We start from the raw sequence: 20,999 nt of genomic DNA on the forward strand, positions 1-20,999 counted from the left end.
GCCTGACAGTAATCCCTGTGGCTAGCAGTTCGTATGTTGAAGTGGAGAGCTTTGGGGCTGGGGAGGAGTTTCTTTAGGGCTGATCATCAGCCACCTGTAGCTTTTTCAAACCAGAGAACTGCTGAAAAGACTGTCCTGGTTCAAAGCAAAGCCCAATTCAAAAGGTCTTTTCCTAATGGGCCAGGATTCATCATGTCTTGCCTCATGCTCACAATGCACCTTACTACTCCACATGCCTCTCTTAAGTGATCTCACTACCTGCATCTACTAATTCTTATCCAAGATGAATGGCAGAAACAGTATCTGGCCTTAAGTAAAAGTCTGTAAATTAGATGGTGCTATTACAGACCCATCCTATCTGAAACTGATGTGTAAATGCAAGATGCATTTCTCTAGCATTTTGGAAGTGTTAAGTGCCAGCTTGCTCCATTGTGGTATCTTTCTTCATCAGGCAAAGAGCCTCCAATCACCAAAAAGACATAGTTCTCGTTGCACTTCATTACCCATCTTGAACAAGGTAAATGGGCTCCATAAGTGGTAGAGACAAGACAAAAGAAAATAAACAAAATAAAAGCCAGTTTTATTCATAGCAAATGGTAAATTTTTTTCAGTGAAAAGGCTTACAGTGTTACCTTGCAAATATAAGTGCTAAGTTGTCTCAGCTCACTGGTCTGGCAAGAGCTTGTTAGGCAGCACAAAAAATACCACTAAATGATCCTAACTGAGCAAACTCCTGCAGCACCTCAGACATTCAGTAAGAACATCGTTCACCACTGAAATTTAGTTAAATATGCACAATTTTATTTATTGAAGAGATTAGGACAAAAACATTAAACCAAATACATGACAAAGCACCAGAGGCAGTAAAACCCCACCATGCACATCACCAATCTTTCCTCCTATAAGGTACTTATAAAATAAAAAAAAAAGTCCTTCTTGACACAGCACCATCTTCAGAGTGTAAAAACATTACTCCTTTATATTCTTAGTTACCAAAATAGAACCAAGGCAGGTCAGCTGCAGCTAGCTTTGTCTCTTGATAAAGAACTGTGAAACATCCTCTTGAGAGTGGGACCATAACTTTCCTGCAAGGCAGGCAAATAGCATCCATACATCAAATGCCAAGTAGCTGTACGCACATGCCACATACTATAATTAAGCACAAATTCAAGTAACATTTACATACTACAGAGTCCACATGTACCTACCCAAAAAACATGACCACTTCACAAAACGTATACAGGCAGTAATATCAGAACAACTGAGGTACTGGAAACACAAATATTTATGCCAAGAGATTTCAATATCATACAGCAATATAAAAGCAGTAATAAAAACATTTGCCAGTCTAAATCAAATAAAGCTATCTAGAAAAAGAAGCTAAATAAAAAGTTATTTAGGGACAGAAATACCTGAACAGAAAAGAAGTGTGTTAACTACAGCATGTAACATGTCATCCCAAGTCAACCCGTAATTGAAGTACTGGCTTAATACATCACTACTGTGACATTTTCTTCAATAAATAGAATAAGTCTTGACAATACAAAAGGTGCATATTACTGTGTATGTTTCAAGAGGAATATCTGTAATATAAATGTTCAGCTTATTAATACCCTCTTATTTCTTATTCTGGACATAAACAAAAATCAAACCCAAACAATTCTTTTCCCAAGTTGAAAGGAACTCAAAGAAAAAAAGTCCAACACAATACTCTTCTTCAATAATAAAGAGCCCTCTATTTACACATGGGCCAGTCAGTTAAAGAAGAGATGGGTTCTCAGATAAAGACACAATTAAGAGCTTTCTGCCCTCTCTAGTCATAAACGTGCAGCATGGCATATATGGAAGCCAGTATCTCATATCTTTAAAAAGAAAAAAAAAGGAAAAAAATGATACATTTTTCTCCTCTCCCCCCCCCCCCCCCATTATAGCAGTAATGCATCTGGAAGTTTGAGTTATAATAGCTTCCTGCAACAAACCATTTGACACAAAACAGAACAGCTTCTTAAATGACAGTTACTTCCCCTTAAGGGAACAAAGCATTAAAATGTCATTTCCTGACAAAGAATATTAAGTAGTTTATTTAGAAGAAATGAGTTGAAAATAGCTATCAAGAGACATGAACTGAAATTTTGTTTGTTTTTAGCACCCACTTTTCATGTCCATCTTCGTGCACCTAATTTTTTTCTTAAATTAATCCCATTAATTATTAAACATCTGATTAAAAAAAATGTTAGCCAATTATACTTTCCCTGAATAATGGCTGAAGTTAAATATCTAACAGTGCGATGCCAAGATGTGAGCTGAGGCAAAAAAGTTTCTATTTGTTGTGAGTTACCACTATTTTTAATGGAACAGAAACAGGAGTGATACAGCTGCACCAGAATTGGCATGTGCAGTCTCCTTGGCTCCAAAAAGGTGAGAAGCTACAATTGCTCCATGCTGCCTTTTCTCCTCCAAATCAATCTAACCTGATAGCAAGCTCCCCCCCACCCCCCCAGTCTGTCCCCATGCTACATTTGTTATATTAGCTCCTTGTAGAGGTTCCTTCTCAATTTGAGGACCTCTGAGTGTCTTTTGCTACCAAGCTAGGCTGATGCAGGATGTGATTTAACACGGTCAGGAAGGGCTCCTTCATGTGTCCATCTCCAGGTTGTGTACCTTCTGAACAACAGTCTTTTTGCTCAGTTAAAGAACGGGTCCAAATCTTCTTCCATGTTGACATCAGGCACCAGCTGATCTGATACTTCCTTAGCACCATATCCTGAATTTGATACATTAAAATCTGTAGAAAACCATGGATGGTCCAGAATTTCCTGTGAAGTCAGCCTTTCCGATGGCTCCCGACGCAGTATGCTACGTATGAGGCATTTTGCCTTGGGGGATAGAGTTTCTGGAATGTTAAACTGCCCACGACGGATCTTGCTGAAGAGGGAACTAGGCTCTATGTCATGGAAAGGATAGCGTCCAACTAGCATGGTATAAAGCATGACACCTAGACTCCATACGTCCGCTGCTTTGCCAGAGTAGCTGCCACTTGTGTTCAAGATCTCTGGACTCACATAGGCTGGGCAGCCATGCTTATCAGAAAGAGAGTCATCATTTCCTCTTAAAATATAAGCATCTTCTAGGCTTTCCAATTTCACTCTAGTCCTGCAGGTAAAAGAAAACAAAAATCACTGAGGTAAGCAAACATCAAAACACAAATTCCTGCCTGCTACAATCAGACATACGAGGAACATTGCCATACATTTACAGAGCTATGAGATTTCAAATACAGTTATGTCCAGTAAACTCATTAATAAAGTCCTAAAAAGATAAAAGCAACTGTCATATTCATGTGCTTGGTACATTTTACATAGACATAGTTTCAAAAAGGAGACATAAACCTCAAGATGTTTTCTGTGTTGGCTCCACTTTAATGTACCTTAATGTAGGATTTATGCCCAAATACAAGCCTAGCCCTGACGAGGTTATTTTTACACCTACACAGTAGTGAGCAGTTGCTTGTAATTCCACAAGGTTCAACAGGAATAAAATGATCACTCTGACCCTAAATCATCCCTCTGACCAACCAACATTTTTCTTTATTCCAGCATTAAGGAAGAGGAATTTTATCGGATTTCAGTCTTCCTAAATAGTCCTTTGGGCAAGGAGAGATGGGGTGAGCTGCATGCTGCCAGGATTAACAGCAAGTTTATCTACCCAGCTGAACCAGAGAAGCTCCTCCCATTGGAACGACAGAGAAGCTAGGAAAGGGCTTGCAGAGAGATGACAGGGATGCCTTATCTAGACTGCAAACTCCTGCCTGCAAAGCACTGTGAACTTGTCATTGTGCTGCAGTAATTATCTCTGCAAGAGAATTTTCTTCCCTTATGGATATCACACAGGAGCAGAAAATATGATGCAGAGTTGCCTGCCATAGCAGTAGAGGAACATAACCTTTCTTTCCTTTTAATCCTCACTGCTGGCATCTGTAACTGTATTTAAAAATCTGTCCCTGTTAAAGGCATCCAAAAGAATTATCAATTAGCCTTTAAAGCATTTGCCAGCAATCGTTGGTTTTGAGAGCACAATCTCTACAACACAACAGGACTTGTCCAGGGCATCTGGATGGAAGAGGGACCTAGCAATGGTGCAGGCTTTCTTTTCAACAACTCTGGACCATAATTCAGCTTTGGGTATAATCAACCTCATCCCTCAATCTCACCGGGCTGTATGGTCACTCTTAGGCCCTTGTCATGGCCATGCTTCCCTTACGACAGACTGGCAGGGACTGAACTTCATCCCAGAAATCAGTACTCATGTCTCTTGACTAAAGCACATCATTTAACAGTCATTAATAGAGAAAAGGAGAACCCTGTTTCTTAAATGTTTACTGAAGACAACATTGACTTGAGCTGCAAAGACAGCTGGGCAAAGGCAACTGTGCCATAAACTCTCATAATGGCACTTGGACCTTTTCAACAGCTAGAGACATTTACCAGCAGAGGTGAAAGCCCCTTTGGCAACGTGTGTCAAATCAGGAAGTCATAAATACAGAATTCAGAATACCTGGCTCCCAAGCATAGTGTGTCAAGGCAGCTCCTTCTCTCCTTAAATAGGCCAGTGTTTTCTCCTCCAGTTCAGATGCTGATAGGGTTTGCACAACACACCTGCTTCCTGATTAATTACCCATTGCCAGCCTAACAGCACTTCTCCTGGCTATGGACAACCACCTCATTAGCACTCAAACAATACTTTACAGCAGCAATACCTCACACAGGAAGCTGGCTGCAAGGAGAAAATTAACTACAATTAGCAATACCACAGCAATCTCCCTCTGTACACAGCTCAGAGGGTCCAAAACAGGAAGGAGAATAACTAGAGAACAAGTAATTCACGATGCTCAGCTTTGACAAGTTCCTGCACCTGCACAACATAGGAAAAGCAGCGAGAAGTAATGCTCAGAAGAAAAAACACACCAAAGAGGGCAGAAACCAGAGAGGAGGAAATGAAAAGGAAGGCAAGGACATAAGCTGTGGTTCCATTTGCATTGCCCACCTCAGTTTTTCCATAGAAAAGTATGTGTAGCAATAAAATGGTGAGGCCAGCTACTCAAACATGCATTAAGTCACTGAACTGCCAGATAGGAAAGCATTCACTCAATCCCACTAACAGAAGCCGAACACACACACACACACACACGGAATGGGGCAGAGCATGCTGTTTATAAGCAGCTTACAGGAGGGAATTCACCCCACACACATGCTCCCCTGCCATCCCAGTGTCAACATTGCAGGGAAAAACTGAAACTTTCCCATCCTATTTCACATTTCAGAGAGCTGCCAAAAAAACTGGAGAAACAGTTCAATGAGAAGCTTTTATATTACAGAAAATTACTGGAATTCCCTAATCTTTCATTTTCTACAATGGATGCAGAACACAACCTCAAAGAGCAGACTGCAAGGTGCGTCAAAGAAAGGAAAAAAAAAAAAAAAGACCTTTTTCTCTAACAGAAACCATTTTTCGATAATAAACCAGAAGCAGCACACAAAAGCCTTATCCCTGCCTTGCTTTTCTTTCAAGGTGCTGCAGCTTACAGCCCTCCACACATGCTACAGTGGGTTTTGTTTAAGTAAGCAAATGTAACAACAGCTGGCCCTTATCTGCCTGCTCCTACATAAGCTGTGGCCAAATGAAGCAAACACTCAAACCAGGTTTTTCATCCTGCTTAGTTGACAGGCTTTGAGGAAACAAAAGGTCCCAAATTAAACAAAACCACAACCAGCCTTTGGTCCTCCTCCTCACTAGTGCCCAAACTCTCAACAAGTAACACCCTCCTGTATAAGGTACAAGTTCTGAAACGGCTCCTCTACAACAAGGTGATGCTCCAGTTAAGGCATGGCATTGGACATGCCGCTCTACACACATACACCTTTCCCTTGCAAACTGCAGGAGCTGCATGCATCTCTTGAACACGCACTGCCAGGTATATGGCCTCAGCGTGACCTTCTCCCCCTCCCAATTACCACCAAAAGCAACTCGGGTGTTACCCCATCTGCATGCCAGCAGCAGAGCTGGGGAGACCCACTCCAGCCTGTTTTCACCAGTGATGGACGACTTCACATACCTAAGCCTTGCATACAGAACACAGTCTGTGACCGTGCTACACAGGTGTAAACAGCAAGTCTCACTCTCCTTTTTACAGTCGTGTCACATTTTCTCAAACAGGAGCAGCCTGGCCCAGAAGCTGCTATTTCCCAGCTCACAGAACCCCATCTCTGCAAGAGTTTACAGCTCTCACTAGTCTTCCCTTCCTCCGCATTTCAAGCATTGCTAAAAAAGCTCTGTTTTCTGCAAGCCAGAGAGCTTTTTAGCTCTTGGGGGGGGAGGGAGGAAGGGTGAGTGGATGGGTGGAGGGGAACAGGGAAGAGGGAAATCTAAATACACAGAAATGCAGAGACATGCTGGATGAGAAGCAACCTCTCTCTCCCCCGCACACTCTCTCTCTCAGAGGAAGCACTGAAATCAAATACCCAGGAAAAAGAATAAACGCCAACAACAACAAACAGACCCTCAAAATTGCAAGTAGTTTCTGAGAACACAGAACCTCCACAGCAAAGGGTGGAGAGTGCATCCAACTGCAGAGTAACCGGACAAGCCTAAATTCAACGCTTGGCAGGCAAGGAGAAAGATTCAAAACAGAACACCGAGATGTGAAATCACAATCAGCTTCAAAGTGCCTCCCATCCCAGAGCAGAAAAAGGACAAACAAAAATCTTTCACTTTTTTAAAAAAGTCACATTTCTAAAAAACTCTCATTCTCTAAATAATTAACTCACATCAGTCAACTGAAAGACCCACACAAGAGGAAAAAAAAAGAAGCTTCCCAAAAGCATCAGCATTTGAGTTTGACCATTTAAATGGTTGCAACAAAATTAATCCCTAAAGTTCAAATGCAAGCTACTGCCAAAGCCGGATGAGAATCACTTTGTACACATACTGTAGGGCAACAAAGACTTTTGTCATGGCTTACGTAATTACAGTACATAATTTCAAGTTTTAATGCAGACCCTGAATAAGCACTTGGAAAAAGAGCATTATGCATCTATCAGATCATTGATAAAACACTGCATTAGTCTAATGCATTTAAAAAATACAACCCTGAATCATGGCTATTTAAAAAGGGGAAGCTATTCTGCCTATGAATGCTTTCCCATTACTGGTGAATGAAACCACAGAAGTGCAATCAGAGGGCAGCAGCAGCACTCGGACGGGAAATGCGTCTTTGTCCCCATAGAAACCGTCAGGGAAACCCATGAAAAACAATGCCACTCTGAATTTCTTATCAATATGCCATTCATTACTTGACTGCATTCAGACTTTGCTCTTCAGTAATGTAACAAAACCTAATCAATTAAACCTCTTCCAGAAGATTCTTCAATGCAACCTCCTGAGTAAGCACCCATCTCTGGCAGACAGCTTTGCTGCACATCCTACGCTTTTTTCAGAGTGATTCGGCTATTCCTCCCAGCAGAGCTTAGGGACTAATGGCAAACTGCTATCCTGCCTTTTGACACTGAAGCGAGGGCTGTAAGAACCCAGTGTTCACACTTACTCTCCAAAAGCAAACATAATTTCCATACCAAAATCAGTGGAATTATTCAGAGCTCTAAGCTCCTAAGGTTGGAGAGGGAAAAAAAATAAAATAAAATAATCCAGACCATTTAAAGCAGAAATACTGACTGAGAGTCTGGGTGTTTCAGAGGAAAATATCCCACTGCAGTGAATAAATAGTGAGTAGTAAAGAAGCCCATGCCTGAATCAATGGAAACAGTTGCTTCTATTCTGTCCCCAAAGCCATCTGTAAGGGAAATAACACCTGAACCACAGCTGAGCCACTGCTACCATTCTGGAAACACTAACAGCACACCAGATGCACAGTTTTAGGACAACAGCATACCCCAGACAACAACAGCCAGATCAGCTGCCTTGGGAAGAGCTGGAAGAAGCCATACTGCTATGGACATTCCAGGCACTTATTATTCAGGCTGGACTAAATGATGATCATGAGATGATCCAGATTCCAGCCTCACACCTCCCGAGAACAACCAATCATCATCCCAAACAACCATCATCACCATCTGAATTGCCATTCTATTATCATAACTGCAGGCAAACACAAAATGGCTACTCCTAAAGGGAAGAGGCGCCTTGCAGTATTCCCCCTACACAAAAAATGAAGGCACTCAAGCAACGCTATCTCATATTTCAACACTACTCTGACTGAGGCCAGGAAAACTTTTCCCTAGGTAGAGGCACTCAAGTCATCAACTGCCCAGTAGATCAAGTATTGCTCCTGTGTGGCAAATAATTTACAGGTCATTTAATCAAGGTCAATCCCACCATTAGAGTCACAAGGAAGGGAAAAACTAAAAAAAAAAAAAAACTAAAAAAAAAAAAAAAAGCAGCTCACCACTGGAAACAGTTATCTTTTCTAATTGATTTTTTTTTAACTAAAGGAATCTCTCCTAAATAATGCAGAAGTAGGCTGCTGTTGCAGACACAGTGAGATGGGGAAGGCGGCTAACGAAACTCTGTGCAGATGATTTGCAGCTTGGTGCAAAGGCTCGTTCTGAACTCAGAACTACCCGCTCTCCTCTGGGGGCATCAAGGCACGCAGGATCAGAGGGGAAACGTTATGCCATCAATTTAAATCCTGCTCCTTTCACCATAAGATCCTTTCCAGTGCATAACAGCACACAGCCTGGGAATTCACCATGCAACATCCTACACAACTTCAGGGGAAATAAAAACTAAACACTGCACAAAGGCAGGCAGACAAACTGTCTCTGGCATAATGAAACAGGTTCAAGGATATACTTCTAAAGACTACCAGGACTTACAGGCAGCACAGGTTCACAGGAAGAACCTTGTTCCTTAGGGAAGATTCCCTCAATGGTACTTCCTCAGAATGAGGAAGCCTCTAAAAAATTACATATCCCCCACCCTTCCTCCGAAGAGATGCTACCAGGACACTAAGCCCAGCCCCACACCCCCTTCCTGATCTGCAGGCTTAGGGCTTTTAACTTGTTTTAAACTAGACTTTTTTTCTATAAAATTCCACTTAAATGCTTTAAGATCACCCCCTCACACACCTCCAGAAAAGGCTGGGGCCCCAAAGACCTCAGCTTTGCAACACTCAAATAGGATTGCTGGGAATAGCCTGTTCTGTATGCCATATACCAAGTTTCTTTTGTGCCTTTACTGCCTAAGGAGTCAACATGTTCCTCAAAAATTAGGTAGACAGAGGTTATGTGTATGTTTGGGTGCAGGTTCTCAAATCCAGTGCAGACCCTTCCACAGAGGGTCTCGGTTCCAACACTGTGAGGAGCCCATTATTTGATAAGCACCTGGCTCAGGGCAGCTATATCGCCTCACTTTTATCTTTTCAAGATCGCACTGAAGGTCAGTTATAAAAGGCTCTGCTGTGAACTGTACGCTGTGTTCACCATCTTTTCTAGTCTTTTCATGCAATGCATGGTGAAGCTCCATAGGAAAAGGAGATCAAAACTTTATTTTGTTAACATACTGCAAGTTGTGAAAAAAGCCTTACACTTTCTGAGCCTGCAGTAAATGCTCAGCACCTCCAAGATAAAGCAGTGGCATTATTTCACAACCCCAATGGAAACCTCTCACTTAGATGTCTGTAAACCTGTCTCCAAGCAATATATATTTACCAAAAAGCAGGTGCTTAAGACTAAATACATCCCAGGTTGGCTCCTGTTTACAATCTCCACCTTTCCTCTCCCTCCCAAGCCTGAAGCAATCTCACAGTGTGGTAATAAGGACAATTAGAAGAAAAGGCAGCAGCAGAATTTCACCATGACAGTCCAGAGCAGATGCCACTAGCTGGGCTCCCTGCCTCCCCTCCTGGCCCCCAGCACAGATGGTCACAGACAGCCTCAGTGTCTGCTCGAAAGTCAACATGGAGTGCTTTGGACCAAAGTCTGTGGATGGAGCCTTCAAAACAACCAGCCGTTGAACTCTTGTCTCAAGTGACATCTACTTCCAGGGACTGCAAAGCACCTATCATCAGAGAGCTCAATACTGTGATAGGCATCTCATGATTGGGCACTCAACCATGCCAAACACATCTGGCACTGCAGTCAACACATAACACAGCATTCCACCAGAGGTCCCTCTCGGAAAGCCATACTCCCCTCCAGCTTCAAGCATGGCACTGGGCTGCATCTCTATGACTATCTATACCCTCGGGAGAAGACTGAAGCATTTCACAGGCCTGGTGTGATGTTTCAGGTCTGCAAAGAGCCTCCCACATCCCACTGGGAAGGGTACAGCACACTTAAGAAATCCAAAGTGCACTGCTTCCAGGAACACCAGGACAAAACAGAGGCTTAGCAACCAAACCACATGAAGTCAAAAGGGAGCATGAACCCTTCTGTGGAAAAGTTATGCAACTGCTTCATCCTCTACCCTAAGTCTGACAACAGAGATTTGCTGCCTGTGAAGAAATTTGCCTTCCTCCCCATATTCTAGGAATAAGAATTTCTAGGTTGAAATCTGACCTAGACTCTCCACTATTGAAGAATTTACGCTCTTTGGTCCTGTGGCCCCATTCAGGGTAATGTGAAGAGGTTAAATGACAAAACAGATAAAGACTGGTTTTATTTCTAAATCTGCTGGTATTCAAAGAGCACTTCTATTTTGTTTGATTTTCTTCCATTTTAGGATTCTTTCTAGGACTTGGAAAGAATTAACTTACCTGTTCACTGTGGAATTGTAAGCAAAACAGCACATTCTAACACCACAGGGAAAAGTAGCTGATGGTATTACAGTTTGATAAATGCTGGGGAGGAAAATTACTACCAACTACAAGAAAATTAAGGGTTTACTTCAGAAAAGGTTGGTAGATGCATCCTACATTTATTTGTGGGATCAGGTATGTATCATTAGAACTGCAAACAACATAACTAGGTCATCTTAAAGCATCATCCACTCAAAAGTGAGAAACTTTAGAGGAAAAAAAAATAATAAAAAGAGAAGTAAATAAATATGTTGTGCTAAAACAGGCTTTCTAAATTACTGTACTGTACTACCTGCATTCCCCTGGTGCAGAGCAAAAAGTGTCAAACTCCATTTATTGGATCCCACCTGCCTCATATTTACTCAAAGAATACAGGAAAATTACAATATCCAAATACCAAAATTATTTTAATTTTCCCTTCAACAAGTATGACAAATGTGCAAGGTCTTTAAGCTTCAAATATTATGACAGCTAATATTTTAATATAATTAAAGGCTTAAAAATGCACTAAAGAAATTAATAATTCCCTGACAGCAGAAATGTTCTTGGATTAAGAAAACCACTGAAACAATCAACACAGAAATGCTTGATTTAATTCTGAGATATTTGAGGTGGCTCTTTCTCAAAGCATCTGCTATGTATCAGACCAATGAACTGTTTTATTGGCTATAAACTATGTATAGTGCTATTTTTAGAACAATCCAAAAAATCTTGTCCATTTTGCAACATGGTTGTGGGACAAGAGCTAGGAGAAGGGCACAGTCAGTCTGCCCAAGGGCCTACTATAAAGACAGCCTGTAGAAGGAAAACTGTAAATATCATGACATGAAACACAGCAAAAGAATTATAGGCAAGAGCCCCACAACATTAGCACTGACCTGGCTTAATATCCAGGACAAGAAAGAGCTACCAGCAGGGATGGAAGCAGAAAACACAGAAAAAAATGTGTTTTATTTAGCTCATCTACACTCTTTCAGATTCAAGTTTTATTTTGAAGTTAAAGAACCCAATTTTTAAAGTATTCAAGAATCTTATAGGTACTTTAGAAAGTCTGGTGAGACCCAGCATGGCATTTTCTGTATTTTCAGTTCTCTGAAAGTCACTGCCCTCATTTAATGGATGTGCTGCTGCTTGTGAACCCAGTCTTACAAAACATTTCCAGCCATGCTGTAATGTCTTAGAAGTTCTGCTTCATCAAGATCAGCTCCAGATTTAAGGAGCTTAACTATGAAACTGTAGTACTAGAAGACTGGCCATTTCACCTATAGTTGACAAATAGAACCACAGACACACCTCCTCCCCCAAAACACAACCTTAACCCTAACCTTCTTTTACACGAAGAAAAAAAAAAAAAAACACCGAAAAAAAAAAAAAAGACCTTAGGTGCTTGGCAACAGCACACATCATTTTAATGGAATGCAAATTATCCTACCTTCAAAATTTCTGCAGTTCAGGACTAAAAGAAGCTATAGATAAAGTACCTTGAAACACAGACAAATTGGTTTTGCTTGTTTCCGCACTATGGAATTTATTTCATTTTAAGTGCTGATGTATTTACACATGCAGTAGTAAGAGGCAGCACACCATCACAGTCTACCTTTGATTCAGCACATTAAGAGAACATAACCAGTAAGATTAGGAACCCTACTAAATGCTCAACACTACGAGGCTCCAACATTACTTTCTTCCACCTTCCTACCTCCCAGTTCATTACAGACATCTCAAGGCACTGCAATTTGCAACATCCAAATAACATGCATTCTTAGCAGTGACCTGAGTAGGAGCACAGAGCACTCATGATGCTGCTAGATCAGAAGCCTGAATCTTTGCAAATTCCAGCTGTAATTTAGATAATATGAATGGGGTGGAAAGAACTTCAATGCTGTATGCACCCATCTGTGCAAAACTTCAGGAGCTCCGATTTCATTTCAAGCTACCAGGATATCACTGGGATCAATTGAAAGAGTATGTACGAAGAAATGCTTTAACTGATTTATTTTTAAACAAATGGAACTGCTTCCTTATATCCTTCACTTTCTCTCTGGCTTCTCCAGTCTGACAGCTCTCAGATAAGAGCAGATGAGTATCTTACTAAAAAAAAAAAAAAAAAAAATAAAAGAAGTGAGTTTTCCATTCATGTGTTGCCTGCATGCTGGATTTCCCATCTTTCTTTCTACCAAAAAAAGCTGTGAGTATTCAAAAAGAGAAAGTTTCAAATCAGTGGGTACTTAAAGTGAACTGCAGGGGAAAAAAACAAACAAACAAAAAAGAAAACTTCAAGAAACAGGGAAAGAACAACTAAGAAAGAGCTTGGCTGAACAGGCAACACACATCAGTGGAGTTCATATATATTTCTCAAAACATCATTTTCACCTCTCTCTTTCCTCCTTGGTTCATTACTGGTGTCAATGAGAAGAGATCATGCATATCATCATATTCCCAGGCACTGCCACTGATGGCAGCTTCTGAAAGGCAGGCTGCTCAGCACATGAGCATCCTCACCAAAACCAGCAGCCTCAGAGAACATGAGCTTGGAAGGGTGCAAGCAACGCACACACCTTTGTGAACCCAGAAGGATCAGGCAGATTCTTCAGCATAAATATAGCATCAGATTGAAAGTGATGACTGATTACAGCCTGATGATCAGAGCATGTGAAAAAAACACAGTCTCTCGTTCTATTTCTATCTCACACTATTTCATCTCTGTTTATTTAGCAGAAGAAGGATTATAATACCACAGTACTTACAAATCAACATTACATCCAGAAGAAAACCACATTATGATTATCTTAAAAATAACCAGCAAGTCTTATCTGACCTTTAAAGTGAATTATTGTATAAGACACTGTTCAAAAGTGAGTAACTGTGATTTTGCAGAGGACAGTTATGTTAAAAACATTCATAAAAGCAAACACTGCTATTACAGTATGCACCACTCTTCTTGGGTGGCTAAAGGATTTGGCCCTGTGCCTCCTGCTGCATTCAGTTCCTCGCGAGCAGCAGAGTAGGAGTTCAAAAGTATTCAGCACAGGCCCATGTCTGCTCTCACTGCACTGCCCTGGGTTCACACTGCTTCCACTTGTCCACTTGGAGCAGCTTTTCCAAATCCTGTCCTTCATGGAAAACCACACAAGTTTATATATACCCCCAGGAGAGGAAAAAAAAAAAAAAAATCCATTTTAACATTAGGACTATCAGCTACAACAGAAAACAATGCCCACCTCAACTATTTTGTGCAAGTTTCCTTCTTATCTGCATCAGAGGTGCTATAATGGTGTTTAATTAATAAACTTTAAGTTGTGAAAGTGCAGTTTACATCTATCTGCTTTGCATTTCTCTCTGAATGGACATTAAACTAGTTTCACTTTAGGGTTTTTTATTTGAAGAGAAAGAAAGTGTAATCATATATATTAGCCCATTGCAGAAAACCAAGGAATAGCTATTTGCTTCATAGAGAATTGCCTGAACTAGGAAGTGAAAATGTCTTTTATTTTCAATTTGTAAAGAGATTAAAAGGAGTTTATTTTGAAAAACTCAGCTTGTAATAAAATGAAGTAGAGATAAACAGTATAGATGATTGTCATTTTTATTTTAAGGCCAGGAACTTCTCCTTCCTGACTGAATTGTGTGTTAACATTTTCTAACTCTCAGATCACAGACTTACTGACCCTACAGAAAACTTCTGTACCTTTGCTGTTGCTTATAACTTCCCCAAAACAGTCCCAAATGGAATCGATAATGCACTGTTTGTTTTTTTTTAACGAAGATCTCAGAACATCCATTTCATTTCAGCAACAGTTTGAACAAGCTTTCAGAAAGTTTATAGGATTTAACTAAAAGGGGAAAACATTTCCCAATCCTCTACCAAGGCAGGAAGAAGCACAAAGGCAGGCTCTGCCCCTATTTAGTTCATTTTTCTTTCATAATGGTCATCTTCCATTTAGTTCCACTGTCAAAGCCTGACAGTGGCAGTGACTCTGGCAGTGTTTATTACTCTGGTGCCTTATGTGGAAGTTGCAAGCAAATATACGACATAAAATAAACAGGTAACAACAAGGAAAAAGATTGGAAGTTTCCACAGGTACAAGATTATAGCTATAGCTCAGTATCAGAAAGAGCACTTCACCAATATGCCTAGAGCTTCCAGCATCATTTTTTTCCATGCTACTTCCCCAAATCATTACCACCCAATTACTGAGAGGAGGGTGTGCAGGGAGGAGATAAAAGGGTAGTTTCCCAAGTACCACAATAGCTTTGATAATACAAACAGGCACTCACACAGAAAGGCAGTTTTAGTTTTACTATGATCATATAATAGATCAGCCTATTGCCTGAAGCAGCCTCCAGACTCTTCCAGCGCAGAAAACAAGAACCTGTCCACAAAGCAGTCACTGGTGGTCCTTCCCTCCAACCTGTGTTGACATTATCCACTTGGCTGCTCTTCCTCTTTGTGCCTCCTTACTGGAATGAGCCATTCAAGTCTACAACCTTTTTTAACATACTGGATCTTTTGCACCTTTCCCCTTTAAATACCAGCAGCATTTACAATAACAGAGCTCTTACACCAGATATCTATGCAGAGCCTTCCTCAAGCAGACATCTGCTCCTTAGGAATGAGGGTGCTCCTCAGACACAGGTGCAACAGCACTCTATACTTGCTTTATTCCAAAGCCTAAGTCAGAAGATAAAATGGCACATCCATCCCATGATTGTTTAGTTTCCTCTGCAACCCAAAGTGTAACACCCTGTTGTTGCCATATCATCATTCCTGGCACACAAAGTGCACAGCATCCTGCAAGCCTGAATATCTGACCTCAGGCACCCCCACCTGTACCTTAAGGGAGACTCTTACCTTTCTTCATCCTTGAAAATAAACTTTCGCAGCTTGAGATCTCGCAGTACCAGTCCACCATCATGGCAGTGTGCAACAGCAGAAGCTATTTGATAGAAGAGTTTGGCTGCCTCCTCTTCTTTAAGCTTCTTGCAGGTACGAACAAACGAATGCATGTCCCCATAGCTCCTTTCAAAGAACACATACGCTTTTGTCTCCCCAAGAATTATTTCAGTAATTTGGTTGATATTTTTATGCGCAGGCAGACAAAAACATGGTGCTAATAACTCCTGGTAGCAGCCAATATCAAACACCTGCAGAAACAATGACAGCAAAGCCAGGGTTAGTGACATGAAGGACAGCGAAGTTATGGTACGTCTAATTCTATTAACAGAACCATCTCCAAGTACAATTTATGCTGCTGCTGAAGCTGCACTTATGTAAACAGGATGTCACAAACTCACAGCACTGAGGACAAGACAAAATAGACTATACAACCCTACACAGAATATATGCGTAACCTTGACAGGCTAGTCTTCAAAACTTGTAGCAGGAATAGTTTCACTAGCTAATAACTGATCAAATTTAGAATGTAATCTAAATTAAGTTGTGAAGACCAGCAACATAGAAGGGCAGTACTGAGAAGTAAACATGTTTAACTTCTATTTACCATCCAAATAAACTCATAGAGAACACAGCCAGTAGCTTTGTACTGAGAGAAGCCGTCGTATTAAATCCACACCAATACACATGCCTCTGTCTTGATTTTATTAACCCATTAAAGCCTTAAGGATTTTCAAGTTTAAAATATCATCTATTGCTATTCATACTTACTTCCTGCCTTTCTTTCATCTCTGACAAACAGCAGAGTCACTTTCACTTTCAAAGTCTCAGTTTTACAATGGCTGTTTATAAGATCAGAAGGACAACCAGGAAATAGCCCTGCCTGTTGGAGTGCAGACAAATATCCTTCAAAAGGCAAAGACAAAACCACTCTGAACTCCCTGCATTTTAATCAAGTGCACTATTAAAAGCAGAGTGTCCCTTTACTAGTAAGCATGTTATCACTGATCTTATGAATGAGCAGTAAGAATTTAAAAAGCTGCTGGGAAACCCAAATATAAAAAGTTACTATAATCTAGTGGTGATGAATGAATCAGTATTTGAGTCAATTGAGAAATGCCCACATTACAAGAAAGACTTCATTGAGAATAACAGAACTCAGTGTGCTGAAAGAGAATATAAGCAAAGTATTGACTGGAGTGATTTTTATTTTTAATTGTACCTGATGCAGAGGTATTACAAAGAAAGGGATTAGCATTTCCACTAGCACAGAAATTCCATTAATATGTAACTTACTCGCAGGTGTTTTATTACTTTTGTAAAAAGAATTTAAGGTAGTTAAGTGTTATTCTAACTGAATATAAAAAATGAAGAACCGGTATAGGTTTCTAACCAACTGGTTTAAGCTGCAACTGTTTTCCTTCTAGTATTTGTATTCCAATAGCAGGTATTTGTATCCTTTCCAAGAAGCAAATCTCCCAGCTTTCTTTAAAGCTTTTAAAAAGAATTCAAAACTGAGCGAGATACACTTCAATCAAGATTTACCTGAGGCTTCAAAACCTGTCATTTAATGCTTCAGACGACAATCCTAATAAACTCCTTCTGCAGAAAAGGACTCAAACCCCAAGAAACTAGGGAGGGACACCCCCTTCTCACGCATCTCTTTCTCCCCACCCCAAACCCATGCTGCTATACTCCAGCACAGACAAAACCAACCTTAAATGCAGGCTGCTGAACAGATCCAACACATTTTACAGGAGGTAGATTAGCACTGAGGCATTCTGGTGACATGGTGCGCCAGGGAAGCAGAACCAGGGTGGTGAGGGGGTGTTGCTAAGACCCCTGGTGTGTAATTCATTCCAGAGAATTCATTGACATTTGGATCTCAAAACTCGTAACTACTACACTGTAAATGAATGGCTCCTCCACAAACTGGGTGTTATAAAATTTACACAGGGATGTTCATGTAGCTTGAACCCTCATATAAAAATAAAATAAAAAAAATACAGCCTTTCCAAAATTCTGATAAAAATTAGTTACATTTTGCGATTCTCAGACTATGTTAAATAAGTAAGTCTCAACATATACCAGTACTACGCTTGAAAGTGGGGAGATGGGAAGGGCTATCATACTGCTACAGTCTAGAATACCTTTTATAAAGGGCTTCTTTGTATCCTACTTTTAAGATCCCTGACCTCAATTCAGCAGATGTTCAATAAGCTACAGTTTGATTTAGTTGTTGCTGGGAACTGGAAGTGAGAAGTTACCATTGTTTGGATGCCACAGAGCCTTGAAGCAAATAACGGCATCTGTACAGTCAGTGGGTGCAGCCAAATGAATCTTGAGAATCATCAGCATGTGTTTGTTATCCAAACCAATGTTTCTGCAAGCAATCTCTAAGAGCATCTTCAATAAGATACCAGATAGCAGGTTTCTTAGCCGGAAGGCTACTTGACAAATAGTAGTCTTGATACTGCAGGCATTTTAAAGCATGCATTATACTGAGTTCAGGACTGACAACTGCATATTCAAACTAGAAATTCAGGCTAAGATCATATTTTTGGAGCACAGCTAGAAGTAGTGCCTTGCACATATGGAAAAATTGATACTATTCAGCTGTCAGGATCAGCTAAAAAATGTACAGCTTAAAGGGAAGGAAAAAAATTAAGTCCACTCTTTGTGAGCTGCAGTTAATACTTGTTCATACTGTCATCAAACAGTGCCTTAATCCTGCAAGCCAAACAGGAAACAAAGAAGAGCATAGCCCCCGCTTTACTATTTGCTATGCAAGTTCACCTATAATTTCATGCAGAGCAGCAGCTTTGTGGGATCTATTTATTCATGAAAAGATGCCAATGTCCTAGAGTGCAGCACTGTACTACTGCACCAAGCAGAGCTTTCATTCTGGAAATTCTCATGTTCTGTTTCAGTTTAGTAACAAAGCATTCAGTTCAGCATGCAATACTGGTCCTTTTGCAAAGTCACAGCCCCTTTTTTCCCCCCTAAATAATCACACAAAGTCCTAGGTTGCCTTAACATCAGGTTTTATAACTCAATCAACTAAACATATTTAAATTGAACTCTGAACTCCAATCCTTACAAACAGCAAACAGAAGCAATTATTTTCACTTCCCTGTTACAGGCTAGTCTATAACTTCTTATGACTCAAGTATGAGAAAGTATGAAACAGAAATACCATCGTTAATCCATGGAATATAAATAAACTGTAATATGTGTACTTTTCTGGTTTGCAGTTAGTTTGACACTAGAAATTTGCCAAAGGCAGCCAAATGGCATAATTCCATATTCTGGGAACAATACAAATAATGCAGCGTGCGTTGCAAGGTTGCAATTTGTTACATAGTTATAAAGAACTACTACTGGGTAGTGCCTCAGTTTGCTAGGCATAAGTCTGGCTCACTACAGACAATGAGAGTCACAATTTAGGAACAAAGGAAAATACTCCCTCAGCCCAGAAAGACAAGCACATCCCTCCACAGATGGTCACACCTGTGGGTTTCTTCCCCCCGCCCCCCGCTCACCTTTGACTAGTAGGAGCAAATTGGGAGGAGGCAAGAAAAGGCAGGCAGGCCACAAAGAGTGGGATAGCTTATTTTGTCTGCTCTTCTAAAAACCGTAGGTGTGAAGATTTTATTCTTGCTCAGTTGTGCAACGGGGGAGGATGCTGTTTGCAAACAACCTCAACGGTGAGGGAGCTCGGGCTGATTAATTCGATGTGGCTTTGGGGTTTTGTTTTTTTTTATCACTTTCAAGACAAGGCTGACGGCAGTATTTCCCCCTGCTTCTCCATCCTCTTGGATCGCAAAACTCACACGAACAAGTGACAGGAAAAATCGAGGAAGCCAGCAGGTCCCAACACCTTAAAATTTGCTAGGGATTCCCTACTCCATTTTGAAAAGTAAGAGTGGGGAAGATGAGGCTTTTTCTTTACCTGAACTCACGTTAAGACCTACTTAAAAGCACGGCTCTTTCCAGAACATTATCACCCGGGTAAGAGGCAGAACTGGCTCCGGGCCACCGCTATAACGTGGCCATTGTCTAGAGCAAGGGAAAAGTTACAGGATGCGCCTTTAATCCTGTCTCCCTTCCTTTTGTTTCTCAACTGTTTAATAATTGAGCTACACGACCGTGCTCAGCCCTCCTGCAAGACACGGGAAAACAACACGCGACAGCAGGCTGACCCGGGGGGGGGGGGGGGGGACAAGGAGGAAAGGAGGAGAGGTATTACCTTGCAAACCAGCTCCTCGCCACTGTGCAGATGTACGGCTCGGAAAACGTGGTCTCCCTCGAGAGGCTCCAACAATAAGTATTTCCCGATGCAAGAAACGCAATGCGACAAGTTCGGGGTCTCCGGCGGGCTCGGCGAGCCTAGATTCGGGCTAAAACTCTGGCTTGGCTCGATGGACCGTATGGACGAGAGCTCCTCGAAATCCTGGGTTTTATTCCGCGGTCTCCCATATCGTGCTATCGTGATAGGGGTTGACCTTTGTATGTTCATGAGTATGGAGAAGACCAGCCGAGACGCTGCACCGGAGCCCTGGCGTGGAGCGCGGTCCCTCGCCCGTCCGGCTGCGGCTGCCTTTGTGTGGGGGGGGGGGGGGGGGGGGGGCGGGAGCGGGAGCGCGGCGGCGGCGGGCGACCAGCCTCAGCGCCGCGTCCTGGGCACAGGGAGAGAGCGCTCAGCCCGCGGCCCTTTGTTCCCGCCGGCGGCCGGGCGCGGAGAGGCGCGGAACAGCGCGGCGGGGCAGCGGCGCCCGGTGCTGCGGCAGGAAAGGCAGAGGCGGCAGCGCGGGGCAAGGAGCGGAGCGGCCGGGCCTCAGCCGCCGCGGCTCCCGCGGGGCGCGCAGCGCGGGCGAAAACAAAAGGTTAGGTAACGCGCTGCGCGCAACGGTGATCGTCCTTTCTCTCTCCTACGGCGAGGCTGCGCCGCGCTGCCACGGCCGGGCTGTAGATGGCGCGGAAGCCTCGCCGCTGGCGCCCGCGGCGCTCCAAAAATGCCCCGCGAAATAGCGAGGGAGCATTTAACTTGGAGCGGGCAGCGGCCGGGCCGACAAAAGCGCGCTCGGCGCGGCGGGGGGCTCGGCAGAGCCGTGCCGGGGATGGGACAGCGGGGCTTACGCGCACCGCTGCGCGGCGGCGAGAAGAAACGTGCTGTCGTGGTCGCCTCGACAGAACAAAAAGTGCAACCACGGGCGAAGAAGGCACACGCTCACGTTTCCCCAGCACAGCGGGATTTCTGTCTGGGGGCTCGTTGCCTTCGCGGCGTTTAAATGT

At 42.2% G+C, this 20,999-nt stretch overlaps 1 protein-coding gene across 1 annotated transcript; it reads right to left on the reverse strand.

Annotated features, from left to right (window-relative positions):
* Positions 1-1,920: 1,920 nt before the first annotated feature.
* TRIB2 (tribbles pseudokinase 2) lies at positions 1,921-20,628 on the reverse strand. The gene is made up of 3 exons (XM_057431834.1): positions 19,954-20,628; positions 15,663-15,955; positions 1,921-3,153 (listed from the first exon to the last, which is right to left on the reverse strand). The coding sequence occupies exons 1-3, from the start codon at positions 20,221-20,223 to the stop codon at positions 2,685-2,687; spliced, it is 1,032 nt and encodes a 343-aa protein (XP_057287817.1). The 5' UTR covers positions 20,224-20,628; the 3' UTR covers positions 1,921-2,684.
* Between the last annotated feature and the right edge of the window lie 371 nt (positions 20,629-20,999).

This window comes from Pezoporus wallicus, unplaced genomic scaffold (genome assembly GCF_028554395.1).
Source record: "Pezoporus wallicus isolate ANWC-B61680 ecotype Strahan unplaced genomic scaffold, APGP_CSIRO_Pwel_v1 contig_161, whole genome shotgun sequence".
NCBI lineage: Eukaryota > Metazoa > Chordata > Aves > Psittaciformes > Psittacidae > Pezoporus > Pezoporus wallicus.